Raw genomic sequence first — 19,163 nt, 5'->3', positions numbered from 1 at the left:
AAATGATTTTGACTTTAATAAAAAATGAGAACTTAACATGGTCTACGTTTGGGCGCGCATTAGAAATTTAGAGGGATTTATATATAAAATGAATTAAAACAGAATTTTCATTATTTTTGAGTCTTGTTCTGAACGTTTCTTCTCTCTTTTCTAAAACCCTTTAGTTCTTACTTGTTAGTGAATGATGGATTTAGATGCAGATGATATTTTCAGAGACGATGACGATGATCTTCATAATCAATTCTCTCTCGTCTCTTTCATTTCCCTTTCTCCTTCACTACTTTCACTTTTTTTTATTTACTAATTTATTTTTTGCTAATTTTGTTTTGAAAAATTGATCAGGAAAATGAGACAAGCAAAGAATTCGTGGTTTACGTAGTTGATGCTTCACCCAAAATGTTCACCACTACTTCTCCTTCGGTTTCTCACTTTTCCTCTATTTTATTCATATTCACTTATCAATCTCTGTTAATTTTAATTAACATGTTCTCATAATAGCTTCAATCTCTGTATTAGAGTTATGAGAATAAAGTATCCTCATACTAGTAGATAACTTATCGGCTTCTGCTAGTAAAAATATGACAGTTTAATTTTAGAAATATTTTTATAGAATATGGGAAAACAAAAAAATATGCATTTTTTAAGTAATATTTGAATAATTGTTCTTACAATGCCAGGAAGAAGAAGGAAAAGAGGATGAAACTCATTTTCACATTGCCATAAGTTGTATTTCTCACTCATTAAAGTCTCAGATCATTAACAGATCCTATGATGAAATTGCAATTTGCTTCTATAACACAGTAATTAGCACCTTTTCATTTTACTTGTTTCTTTTCTTACAATCCCTTCAACTTTGCCGCCAATAACACGATTTACTTCATCTTTGCAGAGGGAGAAGAAGAATATACAAGACTTAAATGGTGTTTTTGTATTTAATGTTGTTGAAAGAGAGTTTTTGGACAGGCCAAATGCCAGGCTCATTAAAGAATTTGATTCTATTGAGGGTAACTTTTTAAAACTATTACTTGAGGTTGGAATGATTTAGAATGATGGCGTGGCTCTAGATCTGATGTAAGGGTGTATAGAAAAAGTGTAAGGGGCACCATTTTATTGACCGAAAAGCATAAAAATAGTGTATGTTGTATTATACTAACCCATAAACCTCTATTTATATTGATACTGTTAAGTGTTGAAATTTCACATTGGTTTAGTATAAGAGTAGCCAATCATTTATAATGACTTGGGCAACCTCACTATGAGTTAGATTTTGTGATGGAATTAGGCCCAACTACTCTAACAGGTACTATGACTACTACATAACATATTATATGCTAAGTACAAGGCAAAGTACCTACCTTACAAGTTACTTAATACTTTCCCGAATTCTTGAACTCCTATTTCTAAAGCAAAGTCTATTATTTGGCAAGCAATGTTCAATGGTATTAATATTTGGGATAACAATCTGTCTTGTTGCAACTTCTCTAGAAACTTTTTCTAAAAACATTGGAAGCAAGCAAGGTATCGTGTCTGCGACTCGAGAAAATTCCCTCTACAATGCTATCTGGGTAGCACAAGCACTTCTTCGTAAAGGGTAATGCACTTAGTATACACATATTACAGTCTTATCTACATGGTTATTGATAAGTGATAATGGTAAACATTTATACTAGGTCAGCAAAGACAGTAGATAAGCGCATGCTTTTGTTCACAAATGAAGATGATCCTTTTGGGAGTATGAATGGGGCTATAAAATCAGATATGACAAGAACGACACTGCAGAGAGCCAAGGTGCCAATCCTTACATGTTTATAGCATAGATGGTTTACTTAAAGTTAAGTTGATGGACTTTAGTAATTCATGATTACTTTTTTTGGTTTGTTAAGGATGCACGAGATCTTGGCATCTCTATTGAACTTCTTCCGTTGAGTTGCCCTGATGAAGTATTCAATGTTTCTCCGTTCTATGCTGTATGTACACATGTTTTACCCCTAAATTCTTCTCTTAACTGTTACTGGTCACATAGATTTGCCATACTCACTTAGTAAACTTTATGTCTTTCAGGATTTGATTGGGCTGGAAGGAGATGATCTTGTTGACTTTATGCCATCAGCAGGAAACAAGTATGTCATCCTATCTACAATGTTCTCTGGATTATTTCTTGTATTTGTAAGGTCTGTGACATATCAATATCATTATGTACTGAAGTGGGAGCAACTAGTTGTATCATTTGGAGTTTGGCACTTTGGCTTATGCTATCTAGCTTGTATTATAATTGAACATTTTATCGTCTGGTGTCTCATTTTTCAATAATTTTTTTTCCAAGTCTTATTATAGTTTGGTTGCTCAGAAGCACACATTGATAGTGGTTTTTTTTACCTTTAATCTTTGTTGTACCGGCCACTTTGGGTTATTGATTGGATTTAGTGATCTTATTCTGCACCTTCACCCAGATTGGTGCCACTAGAGACAACTAGATTGGTGCCACTAGAGACAAATGTTATCGAGAACTCCTTTTTTAGAAATTAAGTGAATCTGTAATTTGTTTTGGCTCAATTTTTAATATTTTGATTAGTGAAATTGACGTGTTTTAGATGTTGGATGACATGATGTTTTGTTAAAAGTTTTTTTGATGTTTAATTCTATAAAATTGCAATGCATCAGAAATGTTTTCTATGTTTTACTTAGGTTTTCCAATGTAAGAGGTGAAATTCATAAAACGTAAACCAAATATATTTTTATCTAGTCATTTTAAGGAACTGCCTTCACTGTTGGTTGAAACTTTAACTTCAATTTTGGGATAAAGAATGGTTTGGTAATACTGTTCAATTTCTATTACACAAGGATTATGATGTTGATCAACTAGACTGGAGATGTCCAAACCAGAATTAGGAGTTGATATGGGATTAAAATTAGAAACTTATCTTTAGTTTTGCTGGATTGGATTTTTAAAGTATGAGATTTTGTACTTCTATGTTTCAATTTCAGATTGGAGGATATGAAAGATCAGCTAAGAAAGCGCATGTTTACGAAGCGCATAGTCAAAAGGATTAAATTCACGATAGCGAATGGGATATCTATAGATCTGAATTCATATGCCTTAATTCGTCCCACTGTGCCAGGTAAGCATTCTCTAGCTATAGAATTGAATTCATATGCTTTGCAAAGTAGAACTTATCTTCATTCGTCTGTTCCAGTGCCCTTTCTAAAGTTATTACCCTGGTCCATTGACCCCCTCTTTAAATTTTTCATAGAGAATTTTTTTCCTAGCTGCTGCATTTCAATGTAGATTCAGACAAATAACAGTTAATGTTTTTGGTGTGTGTAGGAGCAATCACATGGCTTGATTCTGTTACGAATCGTCCTTTGAAGGTAACGAATGCTATAATCTTAATCTGAAAATTATCTACTATCCAGGTTGTGAAATAAATTCATGAATTCATTCGTCATGGTCTTGTTATATAGTTTTTTTATTGATAAAGTCTTTTTTTACACGGGGAGGGTGGAGTGCAGCTGCCTGGGTTTGAACCCATGCGCTCATGCTAAGTGTCCCGCACCACCACCAACTGGGTTGACTCTTGGGGACGCTCTTGTTGTATAGTGTTTCTATGGCATGGCAATCATTTCTCTTGTTTGCAACTTGATATGGTCCTTGTATCCGTACTCATTCTAGTGTTAAGAATTTTTTGGAGAACATGCACATAGCTGCACTGTTGCAGAGAAAGAATATGTATAAGCCTGTTGACTTTCTGATAGTTTCAGAAATCCCAACCACTGCAAACAATTGATGCTTCATATTTTCCTTTGATAGTGTCATCATAATTGTGCCCTTTTGCTCTATGTTTTTTTATCTGAAATTCTGAATCAGTTGATGCCCTTGAATTCCATTAATTTATATTCTTTAGTTGGACCATGTGCTGAATGGTCTAGAAACTGTATAAGAATGGCTACACTCGTTTGATGGTGCAGAGTGAAAGAACTTTCATTTGTGCTGATACTGGTGCCCTGGTGGAAGAATCTTCTAGACGATTTCATCCTTATAAAAAGTATGCACTTTATGCTTATATCTTTATCTTATTTACCATTTTGATTGTTTTGCACTATTTTCTTAACTATTTGTTTTTCTAAGAAGATTGGACTTGGCTAATTATAGCAACCCTACTAAGTAGGCCATCACTTTGCTGACAACAGGAGGTTCTTGGATCTTGATTACTGTGGGTTCTATGTTGTGGGAAAATGTTCTCTATAAAAAGCAGGAAGGGGAATGACTTTATAATTAGGAAATTCCTTTGAGTGATAATTCTTAGTCCGTTTCATTTTGGCATTATGTTCTTGATAAGGTCTCTAAGAACTTGGATAATTGGAAGGGTGTTTTTTCTGGGTGGTCTACAGTCATATTATTATATAAAGTCCTGCTTGTTTAGTGATACCTTTTATTTCCTTTCCTCAGATAGTACTCGGAGAAAATCATAGGTTGGACAAAATTATTCTGGGTTTTCTGTCGTCATGGGTGGGGGTTAAAGTAGTGTCTTGTTATGGATAGATCTAGTTAGAATTTAGAAAATGGTTTTTTTATTCTTACAAAAAGAAGCTAATGCTCTTTGGAACGGTTTGTTTGCGTTTGTTGATGAAGTAGACTGACTAATCATAGACAAGTTTGGGGTATCAGGTTACAAATCAAACTTATGAGTTTGTTGAAGCTGAGTGCTTTATTGGGCACTCACATAAATTTGCTTGCTAACTACATCTGCCTGGGGGAATACCTCGAATGTCCTTATTCTAATTTTTGAAGTTGTGTTGTTTCCTTTTGTTTATAGTTATGATGTAATATTTATTTATTTATATTTTTCAGCCAGAATATTATATTCTCAATGAAGGAACTGATTGAAATTAAAAGAGTTTCTACTGGACATCTACATCTTTTAGGGTTCAAGCCACTAAATTGTTTGAGAGATTATCACAACCTGAAGCCATCAACTTTCCTTTACCCAAGTGATGAGGTTATTGGTTCTTCTAGTCATCAATGAACCATTAATTGCATTTTTAGTCATCAGCAATTTTTTTGTTTTAATTGCAGTTTGTCTACCTGGCACTGCTTTCTTATCCCATTCTTGTAACATAGTTTAATTTTGGTAAACTTGCATATTGACAACATGATGTTCTTTTCATTTGCCCTTCCTGCATCCCTGAAATTTGTTTTGGTTTAAATTGCTCTGAAGCTTTGCTAACAAATCATAATTATACCACTTGAAGCTTCCTTCAAGTAATAGTTCCATGTTAAAGCTATGCATATAAAATATCCAAATCATCAAATGAGTGCTTATACTGTCCTAGTGTCCTATTGTACAATAAAAGTTACAAAACTCATCAATAAAAATATCAGAAAGTAATGTCTTTTTAGGGTGAGCCTCAACGCATTGGTAAGGTTGTTTCCTTGTAACTTGGAGGTTACAAGTTCAAATCCAGAAAGGCAGAGAAACCTTCTTTGCTTGTGAGGAAAGGTTGCATACATTTACCCTCCCCATACCTCACCATGTGGGAACCTCATGCACCGGGCTTCCTTTGTCCATATTGTATCAAACATTCTAAACTGTGAGCACTTAACCTCATGTTAATCCTTATGCCAGTTTACTTCAATACAGTTTTCTAATGGTCTCATTAGTACAACGGAATTTATAGTGATAATTCTTTTGTGTTCCTACTTTGATATTCTTTCAACTTTTTGTCCTTTGCTCATGTTCTTCTTTCACCAGTTTGCCTGCCCTCAGTTTAAAACTTACATAGATCCTTTTAATTTAGACATTTTAGAAACTTGTCTCGATTTATGGTCAAACCAAACAAGTAGTTGAAGGTGTTGATCATATCTATCTTCCGCTTTATGGTAGACAACATGAAGTGATATTCTTATCTACTGATCTGTCTGTATTATGCAAACAATTTATGCAGTGTAGTAATTGCTCCCAAGTGTATCTTATATGCTTCTCTTTTTTGTATTATTCTCTATTTATTATTATTATTATGTCCTTGTAATGTCTCCTTTTATTTTGCAGGGTATGGATGGTAGCATATGTATCTTCGTTGCCCTTCATAGGTCCATGATACAGCTCAATCGGTATATTTGAAACTAAGGCTTTACATATCTATTGAAGTTGTGTATGTCTAGGACCGTAAAACAGCATTTACGGACACTAGACACTTATTGGAAGTTAAACGAAAAGGAATCCCCCTGATAGGAAGCCATAAGACAAACACATCTGAAAGAGATAACAGAAAAAACGAACCATCATATCTGTCCCAAAACCAACCAAGGAATTCCCCTCCACAAAACCATATTTAAGAAAAATTTTTGATCAAGCTTCCCAGATATCTGCATTCTCTTTTCTCTATAGAATTAATAGTTTATCAAATTAGAATTTAAAATTTAAAGGGGGGAGGGAGGGGGATTTGTGTAAAGCTGTAACCCATTTCAAGTTAGGTGGTGTATATTTACAAGACATAAAAGGATATCAAGGTCTTCTTACTAATTCAAATAACACATGTAGTATTGTAGGTTTTGTAATTTTGACATAGCTTATTGTTAAATAGCTTTCTGATCAAAGTAAGGCATGGTGTGTGTCTTTCAGTTTTGCACTTGCATTTTATGGCAGTTCCTCTCGACCTCAATTGGTTGCCCTTATTGCACAGGTATGATATATTTACTGCTAGAATGTTTTCGTGTGATGATTAATAGTTGTTTTCTTGAATTCAAGAGCTTGCATGTAATGTTTTAATTCAATAGATGTGTCTTTAAAATTTGCTACGCTGCCAATATTTGCTTATATCAATGTATTTGGATAATTTGTCTGTATGACAGAGTTGGGTTAGGCTTTTTTTCGGTTCTTATTTTATAAATTAAATTCTATGCTTTGAGCTTTCACAAACATAAAATTTCAGTAGTAGTATATCAGTACTCTAATCATACATTGTTGTTCTGTCAGCTTGTTTTCATTAATAAGTTTTAGTTAAATTGCAAGTCTATTAAGTAAGTTGGAAATTTTGGATCTCTATTGTGCTTTCATTTTATTTGAGTTCTTTAACTTTTTCTTGTGTCCATGATTGTAGGATGAGGTTATCCAATCAGGTGGTCAGATTGAGCCGCCTGGAATGCACATGATTTATCTTCCATATTCTGATGACATCAGACTTATTGAAGAGGTAAGGGGCTGAAATTGTTGGACATGTTTAAACTTTAAATGTCAAAGTAGAGAATAAGCATAAAGTTTTACCTATGAAGTTATTGGTAAGGTGTGGAGGATCTTTTGCAGCGTTTTTCAGATTCTAGCGGAATGGTGCCTAAAGCAAGTGGTGATCAAATAAAAAAGGCAGCTGATTTAATTAAGCGTATTGACTTGAAAGATTTTTCTGTATGCCAGTTTGCCAACCCTTGTAAGCTTCTTCTCCTTCAGTGGCTCACCACCTCTCGGAAATCTGAATGTTCTATTTATACTTCTAGCAAGCTTCATTTTGGAATGCTTTATTAGTCTCAATTTTACAATGATATCATTTGATTCATAATAAATTACTTTTACCCCCTTGCTTTCTTTCATCATTACACCAACCTGCCTTAAACACCACTGACAACTTCACCTGAATTGTAGCATTGTATGCATAACAATCCCAGTAGTGGTACCTAGGATATGGTCTTCAAATGTCTTCTGTTATGCTGAATTTATTTCTAGAAATATATCAACTTTGTAGTAAGATTTTGCTTCTTCATCTTGTGTCTCTGCAAGGCTGAAAATTCTTCCCTTATTTGGATATGGTTCCCTGATATGGTGTGTACTGTTGTTCATACCTATTATGCTTCTCATCATATTTGATATGTTGTAGTTCCTGAAGTTATTATTATCCCCAGTAACGAAACAAGTTACTGATATTCCCATTTAACAAAATGAAATTTTATTGATTTATCATAATTCCTTGTGTTGGTAACAAAAGAATTTTCAGCCTTGCAGAGACACTATGCAGTATTGCAGGCATTAGCTCTGGAAGAGGATGAGATTCCAGAAATGAAAGATGAAACATTACCTGATGAGGAAGGTTTGGCCAGGTAAGGGCAAAACTTTCATGATATATTGAATATTTATCATCTGATTTGAAGCAGTAAAATAAAATTCTAAGAACGAAATTCTACCCATTTTTTGTGTTTAGCACTTTAGCTCTTGCTCTCTTCATTGGAAATTTTTTGTTCGACTTTGGTATGAAATGATAATCCTGCCTATGTCACTGTTACTGCAGGCCAGGAGTAGTGAGGGCGATAGAAGAATTCAAGACCTCTGTATATGGGGAGAATTATGATGAGGAAAGTGAACAAGCCACTGGGAAGCCAACTGAAACCTCCAGGAAACGTAAAGCGATTGCTGAGTTTGCAACAAAAGAGTGTGGAAATTATGAGTGGGGCGATCTTGCTGATACCGGAAAGGTAAACCTTCAAAATTGTGTCGTGCAATGTTCTTTTATGAAAAGTTTGGTCAAATATGGACAGACAGATGTGCAGCCTTAAACCAATTTTGCAAGAATAAATCTACTCTACAAGAACCATTGATTGGGTGTAGCTCATTATTTTTGATAAATTCGAGAGAATGTTGTATCCCTCATTTAACGGACAAACTATCATCATACCTAACTAGCTGTTGATACTTACAGAATTGGATGCCATATAACTTTCAAGATCACATCCCTCATTTAACTTTGAGACTGTTGATACTTGATACTGATTCATTTGATTTTATTTTGCAGTTAAAGGATTTGACTGTGGTGGAGTTGAAATATTATCTCGCAGCTCATGATCTTCCTGTTTCTGGGAAGAAGGATGCCTTAATTAGTCGAATATTAACTCACATGGGAAAATGAGCATGCAGGGGCCAACATCTTCATTCATAATTTTGCAACCTCGATAACTAGAATGTCAAAGACTTTAGGTGCGAGGTACGAGTGTTGCTGAAATTTGGTTCCTTATGTTAGAACTCGTTTTTGGATGAAGTTACTGATTTGTGCTTTTTCACTAATTAACTTGGCAGTTTGGGAAATGTGTAATAGAATATATTTTACCCTGTTAAATTCTAAATCAACCTAACTTAAGTTGACATGCCTTTTATAAATTGTATGATTCTCCTTTTTTCTTGATTACATGGCAAATATTACACACCAAGAATGGTGCTGATATGAACATCAGATCTTGAACAACTGGCATGACAAACTATGGCCATGATACTTATATTTACAGAAAATCCTAATGTACCAACTATACAAAAGGAAAAGGAATATGATCCCAAGCCATAAAAGAAATACTGTTACCCTCTTTCTGTCCTCCATATATGAAATCCCCTTCTTTTTCCCTTTCAAATGCTGAAGGCAAGGACCAATAATGAAAGGAATATTGGCTGAAAAATGAACCATGATATTCAGCAACCATTTCACTTTATTGTTGCACACAACAGCCTAATCTTCCCAACCTTATTTCTCAATAAAATTTGAGAGGCTGTTTTCATTTAGGTTCCATTCTAACTATCTTCTTGGCGCCAAGTAGTGGTGATCGCTTAGGACATTGCCCAATCAATGTTGAGTTGTCTACGTTACATGTCGACTTGAAATCTGAATCAAAGAAGAGACAAACCACTGAGCAGTCATCAACCTTACAAGTCGGGAGCTTCGTCTTCCATGCTTGGATAGCTGACTCTACCAATGTTCGAGCTGCACAAGATTGTGGAGTAGATGCCACAATATCTACAACTTCTTTGTTTGATAAAACATCCCATACCTGCATACAAGAACCAAACACAGTTGAAAACATATAATTTCTAATAGGAAACAAATGAAAATGAACCAAAATGTAAAAAGGTTCTGGTCAATTTTCACAACCGTATCAAAACTATAAGTATAGGTGTTAGATCACATTTTTCACAACAATCATAGTTACAACATAACTGCAAATGTAAATAACAATTGAAAAACATTTCAGCATATTAATCTCAATAGTCTTACCCCATCTGTTGCTAACACAACAAATTTATCATTCTCAGTAAGGTGGTGGTGTGTGACATCAGGAATTGAGATCACTCCAAAGTCCTTGAGACAAAAATCTCCAAAAGCACGCGACATAGCAAGGCCCGGACAATCAGTGTCGGGCAACCAAACTCGAGCAATCTGAGGTTCATTGTCAAGGGCAAACACCCTTCCCTTACAAAGCTTGATCCTCTCAACTTCCCCTGGTTGAAAAGAATTTTATATCATGCATCAATATCCACTTTTGATTCATCTCATGTATGGAATTATGGACACAAATTTCCACTAACAGATTCAATGACTAGAATATGATTTTTTCAACACTATCTTAAACAGTTCATTGAGACCCATTAAATAGAGACTGAATCCAAATAACTTAGTAAGTCTTAAATGATATCCTACAACTAATTATGTAATAAAGGGTATAATGATACCATCATTCCTCTTTTCATGAATGAAAGTAGGGTTCTTTAAGTTACTTCTAGCAAACACATGCACATGATGAAATAGATATAGAAAGATAGGTACTTGGAAGATTAGGCTTAAGGTCAATGGTTAACTGAGTAGCAATAAGAGAATCATTGTGATCTCTGCTACCCAATACAGCTCTAGAGTCTCCAACGTTTCCAATAACAAGATCCTGCCCCTTAAACAACATAAGGGAATATAAAAAGAAAGTGTTAGTTAAACAAACACACCATGATGAAGATTAAAGAGAATATTAAGTGGTATTATGCTTACCTTCTTGAGCAAGGTAACAGCTGTAGTACCACTGCAATAGCAATCAATATCATGCAATTTTAGATCTTTGTCCATAACCATACAAGCCCTCAAAAAAGATTTTCTCATTGTTCGAAAATCGAACTCATGACAAGTTGCAATAGGTTTTGCATCAACTAATGTAGATTCAGTCTCCTCAGGTTCATAACTTATGCATTGGCTGAGATCATTGAGTCCATCTTTATTGTTACTAAGCAAATCCCACTGAGCAATAAGCTTTAAAGGGAAAGAATCTCTGACTTTCTTTGAAACCATGTGGCCATTAGGTCCATGCCCATCAAAAACACCACAGAAAATGGTGTCCCCCTTTGAACAAAAGTTCTGCAAAAGGAAAATTATCATAGTTTTGTGAGCATTATTACATTGGATTTCCTTCAAAGATTGAATTTTAAAGTATCTATAACAAAATAGTTTCAAAGGGATCAAAATTCTCTATTAGTAAGTAACATGACAAAATCATGCATGCATAATGGTTGTAAATTGTGGATCACATCATTGTGAACATTATTATGGTTGCAATCACCACCCTAATTGCATATCCACAATTGCAATGTGGTTCCAAAACACATAAATGTGGCAGCATTAGACATCATCAGATCTAAATCCGGCTGCATCATGACGCAGTAGATTTAAAATCAAATATTTAAAAACAATTCACGCGGTAATGACCATAATGCCTGCAATCGGCGTCAACCGCAATTTAAAACCATAGGAGACTCATGATGCAAATGGAAAAGGCAACATTAATGAAAAGAAGATAACCTCCCAAAGAAGCATAGCATCTTGGTTGACTCCTTTTTTGCCTTGCTTACAATACAAGGATGCAAAATGGGTGGATCCATTCAAGAAGATTCTTCCAGGAACTCTGTGCAATTTCATTTCCATCCTATTATCAAAGGATGAAGAAGTGGTGAGCCTTCTCCTCTTCCCATTACCGCCATTGCCAAAATCCGAAAGAGGTTCGGATTCAAGAGCAGGACTAGAGAGGCATGATCCCATTCTCAAATATCTTTAGCTCTTACCAAACCAATTCTTCAAAACCCACCAAACTTTAACATTCACATTTACACATCCTTCATCAAAACCAATCTTGTTCATGAATTTGGACGCTTTTGTATGAATTCCAAAAACTCTTGAATCCTTAAAAGTCAAATGCAATCAATATTCTTGACTCATTCTAGACATCATAATCATATATGAATGGATATAAAGTCAAAAAAGGAATGATATTTGTATAGAATGATATTGTAGATTGAGCAAAATGTATAAATAAATGAATGAAATTTGGCAGGGTGGTTTAACTTTCAATAATATGTTGAAGAATGAAGCAAATGTTCCTTGATTTTTGTTTTTCTACAAACCAAATATTTTGCACTCACTCACTCTGTCTTCCACAAATAGCTATTTGGTTTTATATACATTTTGTGTGTCACCACTATACCATTCTCTTCAATTGGTTAGGAAAGTTAAATAGAAAATAACATCATTAAAATAACAGAAATATTTTGACCAACAAAAAGGTTTGAAACAAGACAACAAATGTTTTAGTTAACCATCCTATCCTTATTTAGTTGTTTCCAATTCATCATTGCTGTTTAGTTTGACTCTCTCTTTAAATTTTGGATAATGAACAAATAAAAATAAAAATTATAGCATAACTACCAACTGTCTTAAATCCTAACAACTATGCAAATACTTAAATTGTGTGTATATAGAGATTAGTGGATAAGCTTAGTTACCAACTAACATACTATTAAGTAGGAAACCATTAACTCAGTTTAATTGCCTTACTTAACGCCAATAATCATGGTGGAGCAACCATTTTACATTGTTTGTAGTTACTGTTTTCTCTTTCTAGATAGTGAGTGTTAACACAATTACTCCATCAAAATGGTTGCATCACCAAATGTCATCACAATGATCATGCATATCATTTTAGATAAACTAATGGATCAGATTTTCATTCAAGTAATGTTATACTTGATATTTTCTATAAACAATGTAACACCAGATAGATAATTAGGGTCCTTAAATATGGTGTAACTTCAATTTCAGAAGAAAAAGGTTGATTTTTGCTTATATTTATTTTTGGGTATACATGAATTTTTTGCATAGTAATTGAGATAAAGTATGAAGTATCACATAATTCAAATTTATGAAAATTTATATACTTAACCTTAAAAAGATTTGTTTCCTTAATCAATGATATCCTCAAGAAGTAATTTTTGTAGATTTCATGTTGTCTCTACCAATAAGTATTTGTATGGATTGAACATTACCCTTCTAAGATATCTGAACATGTGATCGAGCCACTAAGGTAACTATTTTAATACTTAATAAAAACTTTCTTATCAACAATTGAGTTAAGGAAAAATTATAAAATATAAGACATTAACTTCAAAAGTAAATGGCCCCCCTTTTACATTATATATTTTAGAGTAAATTACAATAATACTCCCTAAGTTTTGGTAAAATTATACAAATCACTCAAATATTTTTAACATCTATACAAATCACCCCTAATTATATATATATATATATTACACTGACTATCCCTATAAGATAGATAAGTGTAATTTCTTAAATAAAAAAGGTGACGGATGTAATTAAGTCAAACAAAATACAGTATATTGTGAAGACAAATCCAAATAATATAAGAGTCGATGTTTATTCTTTATTTTGGTATGAGAGTAATTTAAACATCTCCTTAGATTATTGATGCAGTTTATAACTATAACGAATAAAAATAATGAATATACATCAAGTTTATACTATTTGGACTCATCTTCACAATATACCATATTTTATTTGACTTGATTACACTCGTTACTGTTTTTGTTTAAGAAATTAGACTTATATCTCTCACAGGGATAGTCAGTATAATGTATATATATAATTAGGGATTATTTATATAGGTTTTAAAAAGATATGAGTTGTTTGTATAATTTCATTAAAACTCGGGTGTCACTCTATATTTTAATATACTTCACCATTGTAGATTTCCGTTTCAATAGGTCTCTGTTAGTTGTATTCCCATATTTAACACAAGTATACTGGTTGCATTTTGTGAAGATCTAGCTGAAAAATAGATAAATGGTTGATATACTTTATTTTTATAAGACATGTAGACATTGGTAGTATGCTAGTTATAAGATACGTTATAATATGTTTAGTTATAAGACACATTGTTCCAATGGTTGATATACTCTGTTGGTTAAAAGATGCTACATATAATTTGTATTTGTGAAAATTGTCTCATGCTTGAGACTGGTTGAAAGATGATAGACAGTACCAAAGGGTGCTAGTAAACATTGATCCACTGACTTTAGATTCACGAGAGAAAATCTCATTTTTCTTCCTTTCTTTTCCACTATAATTATGTTACACAAACTTTACACAGTAACCAATAGGGAATAGTTCTGTTTTGATTTATAATTCTAATTATGTAAGACTTCAACTTGTTTTATGTACTTCTGTTTTAATTTGTATGCCAAACATGATATTGTGTATCGCTCGTTTATTTCAAGTTAATGGGCAAGATTTTCTCAACGTCTTCAATTGCAATGAAAGATGTTGGGACTTTATTCTCTGATAGCTAAATTCATGTTAATCCACTATCAAACAATGTGCTGCCACAAGGTTAAACTTACTAAGGTTTTTCAACTGCAAAGTCTGCAATTTTGAATTTTTAACAGTTTTTTTACATTCAATTACATTTCTTTTTTGTTGAAGCACTCCATTGCGAAATATTCAATGATCATAGAATGAGTTTAACTTAATTCAGGATCCTATATAATTCCCAGGGTACCCATACAAGCAAAATGGGGCAATGGCCTTGTGTGTGTTCCTGAAGTAAAAATGTAACATTAAACCCCGAAATATGGTTTGCAGAAAATGGAGATTCAACCTGGATTACACAGGAACCATTTGTGTCCTGAACCCCAAGCACAATAAAGCTAAAAAATAGCGTCATGGTTGCACAGCTTCCAAAAGCTTCTCATATACTTGTCTAGCAGTCAAATCCTCAACCTGAAAAATTGTCAAATGCTCAAAATTGTTTAAATAGGGGTGAACATCTTATAAGAGGAAATAATTCTACAGTATCAGCATCATTTAGAAAGAACACAGTACACCCAAATACAAATTCATACTAATGTGGATGCTTAATTTGAAGGTATACATGATAGTAATAAAACTCACCACAAGAAGCTTTGACTTGTTATTCCATCCTCTCTGAAGAGTCATCTGACTCAATCTCAAACCCAAAACCTATGTCAAAAAAAGTGTAGTGTTAAGTTGTCGGTGGTTAATTATGATTGATCAGAGAGAAAAGAGGGTTACTAGAGACACAATGACAAACATAAAAGAGTGAAGAGGCTGCTTTTGACTACATCCCGTGACCAATCAAGTTCAATTCACAAAGCAACAATCTTAAAATGCAATGAAGCCCGACAAAAAGAGAATAAGGGAGGGAAGAAATATACTTTTCCCATAAATTCCAAAAGTTCATTGTTAGCTTCTCCACGAGCAGCAGGAGCAGCTACAGTGACTCGAACATCATCAGCATTTACTCCTACATAAAGAAATCACATATAAATTTAATTCTCCAGATCCTACAGAATGTTGCAAGGTTTTTCCACTTCAAACACATTTCCATCCTCATCATGCCTTAATTTTATTTGATAAGAAACATTATTAAAAAAGAATGGAGAAAGTTACAAGAGGATAAGAAATCCTCTCAAACACAAAAAGAAAGAAGTAGAAACTACTCAAAAGGGACATGCAACAAAGCATGCCAAACTCTCTGCATATCTACATTATTAACCCCACTAAAAAAGCTCATCCGACCTACACCAGCGTGAAGCCAAAAACGTAATATACTAGTCATAATCCAGAGACGAAAAGTAATCATTAAAAAACTTGTCATTCCTTTCCAACCAAATACACCAAACGACTGCAAAAAAGAACACTGCCATAGAACTTTTCCATCTTTACAGGAACCAAAACCTCTGAACTTAGTAAGCACAAAATAGAGCAAATCCGAAGGGCAAACCCAACCAAACCCTCATCACACCTTATATATGCTGTATCATATATGCATGCAATTATATGGACAAAGTTGCAACTCTATGCTCTGATTTAAAAACTGACCAAGCAACATGAGCACATACAACAACCTTTCAACTATATCATTCACCAATTCCCTCTACCTTATGCCCACCATTTCCTTCTATATTTTCATTCATTCTCCATTCTCCCCTCTCAATTCAAACCTCGGAACCAGTAAAACCATTGTAACACATGTGACAATGAAGTCTTAACTCAAACAACACAATTCTAAGAACATTACATATTACATATGCAATGGTTGTAACCTGTAACTACATAGCAAGGAATATAAAAACGAAATCAAAATTGAAGTAAAGTAAAGAAAGATAACTCGTTATCGCGGAACGTTGAGCACGATCTTCAACCTCAATAGCAACCTGAACAAGTCCACCCTCAAGCTGAGAAATACAAGGAGGAACCGGAGCATCCTGTGGGTTAGTTTCAGCAGCTACAGTACTGAGTGAACCATCAACAACATATATAAAAGAAGAAGATTCAAAATCATGTTGAGAACGGTAACAAACAAAAAGACCACAACCGATACAGTTCATACGAAACTGTTTCTCCAATTTGCCTTGGCCTCGCTTCAAAAGAACATTCCCAGCATCGTTGATGTTGAATCTAGCGAGGTGTTTGGTTTTGTCTAAAACGTAAGATTTATCGGTTTTTCTTTTGGGCATTTTCTGTAACTGAGTATCGGTGATGAGAACATGAGATCCGCAATGTTTGCAGTAATAAACGAATAGATCTGAGTTTGGGCCTTCTGGTGCTGCGTCTTCGCTTGAATATGTGTGTGTTGTTCTCTTCGGCATTCTTTTCTCTTCTCAATTCAATTATGGAGGATTAGGGTTCATTTCAATTGCATTATGTGGGCCAATAGTTTAATTAATTTAATATAACAACAAAACACTGGGTCCCATTGGCGCCAGAGAGCGCCCATCTCAAGTTGTTGGACACAATGTTAGTCAACAATAGTTATATGAACGGTAGATGATTTACTAGCGATGTAAAAAGATATTTACACTATTGTATAGATATCAAATATATCAGTATAGTTATTTATATATCATTCATTTAGTTTAATATGGTTGAAGAGTCAATGATGATTAAATATGAATAATCAAATGATAATATATAAAACTTATATATTATAGTAGATATTTCTTTTTCTCCATTAATATATATAAAACAATATAGGTTATCCTAAAGTTTCAAATTTTATCTCAAACCAATAACAATAAAGTAAAAATAGAAAAAAATAATGAATGCTGATTTTTTATTTATTAATATGACATATTTTTATTGGTGCGATACATTATTTAAAATGTGCTTTAAGACAATGGAGTTCACATACATATATATTATTTATGTTATTTTTATTTAAGAGTCGACGATATTAAATAAAGAAAAAAATGTATGTACACAATGTAATAGTTTTATGCATTATTACTGTATCATCCATCATATTATCATTGAATATTCAAAAAAGTAATACAAATAAACAGATGATGTATTATCTATATATAAATCTTTACGGTATATAAATATTACATTCTATTAAATATAAATAATTGATGATTCATTGATTATACCAAAAACTCCTATNATGAATTAATTCCAACCAGAACTGTCACAGGTTGGAGAATGTGTATTGACTACCGGAAGCTGAATAAAGCCACAAGGAAAGACCATTTTCCATTACCTTTCATGGATCAAATGCTGGAGAGATTATCCGGTCAAGCTTTCTATTGTTTTCTGGATGGTTACTCTGGTTACAATCAAATCCCTGTTAATCAAGAAGATCAGGAGAAAACGGCTTTCACATGCCCATTTGGTATTTTTGCTTACAGGAAAATGCCATTTGGATTATGTAATGCTCCTGCAACCTTTCAGAGATGTATGTTGGCTATCTTCTCAGATTTGGTGGAAAAGTGTATAGAAGTCTTCATGGATGACTTCTCTGTGTCCGGAGCTTCTTTTGATCTGTGCTTGATGAATCGGGACACCGTGCTGAAACGGTGTGTTGAAACAAACCTTATCTTGAACTGGGAGAAATGTCACTTTATGGTGACTGAAGGTATTGTTCTGGGCCACAAAATCTCATCAAAAGGCATGGAGGTTGATAAAGCAAAGGTTGAAGTCATTCAAAAGCTACCAGCTCCGTCAAATGTTAAAGGAATCAGAAGCTTTCTCGGACATGCTGGATTTTATAGACGGTTCATCAAAGATTTCTCTAAGATTGCCAAACCTTTGAGCAATCTTCTGAATAAGGATACTCCTTTCATTTTTGATAATGCATGCTTTAAAGCTTTTGAACAATTGAAACAAAATTTAGTTTCTGCTCCTATTATTATTGCACCTGATTGGAATCTTGATTTTGAATTGATGTGCGATGCTAGTGACTATGCTGTAGGTGCAGTGCTAGGTCAAAGAAAGAATAAAATGTTTCATGCTATACATTATGCTAGTAAAGTGTTAAATGATGCTCAAATGAATTATGCCACAACTGAAAAAGAATTACTAGCTATTGTGTATGCTTTAGAAAAATTCAGAAGCTACTTGATTGGATCTAAAGTTGTGATTTTCACAGATCATGCAGCTATCAAGTATCTTTTGACAAAAGCAGATTCCAAGCCACGACTGATTCGTTGGATTTTGTTGTTGCAGGAATTTGATCTTGAAATCAAAGACAAAAGTGGCAAGGAAAACTTGGTAGCTGATCACTTATCCAGATTGGTGAATGATGAGGTGACCACAATGGAAAAAGGGATAGTTGAAGAATTTCCAGATGAAAAACTGCTTAGTATACAAGAAAGGCCATGGTTTGCTGATATGGCCAATTACAAAGCAGCAGGTGTTATCCCTGATGATTTTAACTATCATCAGAAAAAGAAATTTCTCAGGGATGCAACTCATTTCTTGTGGGATGATCCTTATCTATTCAAGGCAGGAGCTGATGGATTATTGAGGAGATGTGTAGCTTCTGATGAGGCTAGCAATATATTGTGGCATTGTCACAACTCACCCTATGGAGGGCATTTCAATGGTGAGAGAACCGCTGTGAAGGTATTGCAATCTGGTTTTTACTGGCCCTCCCTGTTCAAAGATGCACATTTCCATGTGCAAAGGTGTGATGCATGCCAAAGGTCAGGTGGAATAGGAAAAAGAAATGAAATGCCTTTACAAAACATCATGGAAGTGGAGGTATTTGATTGCTGGGGCATGGACTTCAT

The 19,163-nt window shown here is 33.9% G+C and overlaps 3 protein-coding genes across 6 annotated transcripts; 1 reads left to right on the top strand and 2 right to left on the bottom strand.

The window, feature by feature from the left end:
* On the top strand, window positions 101-9,134 carry LOC109346464 (ATP-dependent DNA helicase 2 subunit KU70). 3 transcript variants are annotated; one of them, XM_019586033.1, is made up of 19 exons: window positions 101-250; window positions 343-420; window positions 678-800; window positions 890-1,004; window positions 1,486-1,591; window positions 1,671-1,788; window positions 1,884-1,967; window positions 2,062-2,120; window positions 2,986-3,119; window positions 3,326-3,369; window positions 3,967-4,043; window positions 4,850-4,997; window positions 6,048-6,109; window positions 6,621-6,681; window positions 7,099-7,191; window positions 7,302-7,422; window positions 7,984-8,086; window positions 8,275-8,458; window positions 8,776-9,134. In XM_019586033.1, exons 1-19 carry the CDS (start codon window positions 182-184, stop codon window positions 8,887-8,889), a joined length of 1,893 nt encoding a protein of 630 aa, XP_019441578.1. In that variant the 5' UTR covers window positions 101-181; the 3' UTR covers window positions 8,890-9,134. The 3 variants fall into 3 exon arrangements, with proteins under 3 accessions (XP_019441578.1, XP_019441579.1, XP_019441577.1); XM_019586034.1 differs by having other exon boundaries at window positions 343-421; window positions 682-800; XM_019586032.1 differs by having other exon boundaries at window positions 343-435; window positions 687-800.
* On the bottom strand, window positions 9,013-12,519 carry LOC109346465 (probable protein phosphatase 2C 33). Of its 2 annotated transcripts, XR_002107522.1 has the most exons (6): window positions 11,584-12,519; window positions 10,783-11,142; window positions 10,570-10,687; window positions 10,021-10,244; window positions 9,449-9,796; window positions 9,013-9,374 (listed from the first exon to the last, which is right to left on the bottom strand). XR_002107522.1 is itself a non-coding variant. In XM_019586035.1 (5 exons), exons 1-5 carry the CDS (start codon window positions 11,818-11,820, stop codon window positions 9,524-9,526), a joined length of 1,212 nt encoding a protein of 403 aa, XP_019441580.1. In that variant the 5' UTR covers window positions 11,821-12,519; the 3' UTR covers window positions 9,013-9,523. The 2 variants fall into 2 exon arrangements, 1 of the variants encoding a protein (XP_019441580.1); XM_019586035.1 differs by having other exon boundaries at window positions 9,013-9,796.
* LOC109346463 (UPF0235 protein At5g63440) lies at window positions 14,524-16,789 on the bottom strand. The gene is made up of 4 exons (XM_019586031.1): window positions 16,262-16,789; window positions 15,306-15,394; window positions 15,022-15,090; window positions 14,524-14,850 (listed from the first exon to the last, which is right to left on the bottom strand). The coding sequence occupies exons 1-4, from the start codon at window positions 16,740-16,742 to the stop codon at window positions 14,791-14,793; spliced, it is 699 nt and encodes a 232-aa protein (XP_019441576.1). The 5' UTR covers window positions 16,743-16,789; the 3' UTR covers window positions 14,524-14,790.

Source organism: Lupinus angustifolius, chromosome LG04 (genome assembly GCF_001865875.1).
Source record: "Lupinus angustifolius cultivar Tanjil chromosome LG04, LupAngTanjil_v1.0, whole genome shotgun sequence".
Lineage (NCBI taxonomy): Eukaryota > Viridiplantae > Streptophyta > Magnoliopsida > Fabales > Fabaceae > Lupinus > Lupinus angustifolius.
Note: the sequence above shows the minus strand (reverse complement) of the source record. Positions and strands in the feature narration are given on the sequence as shown.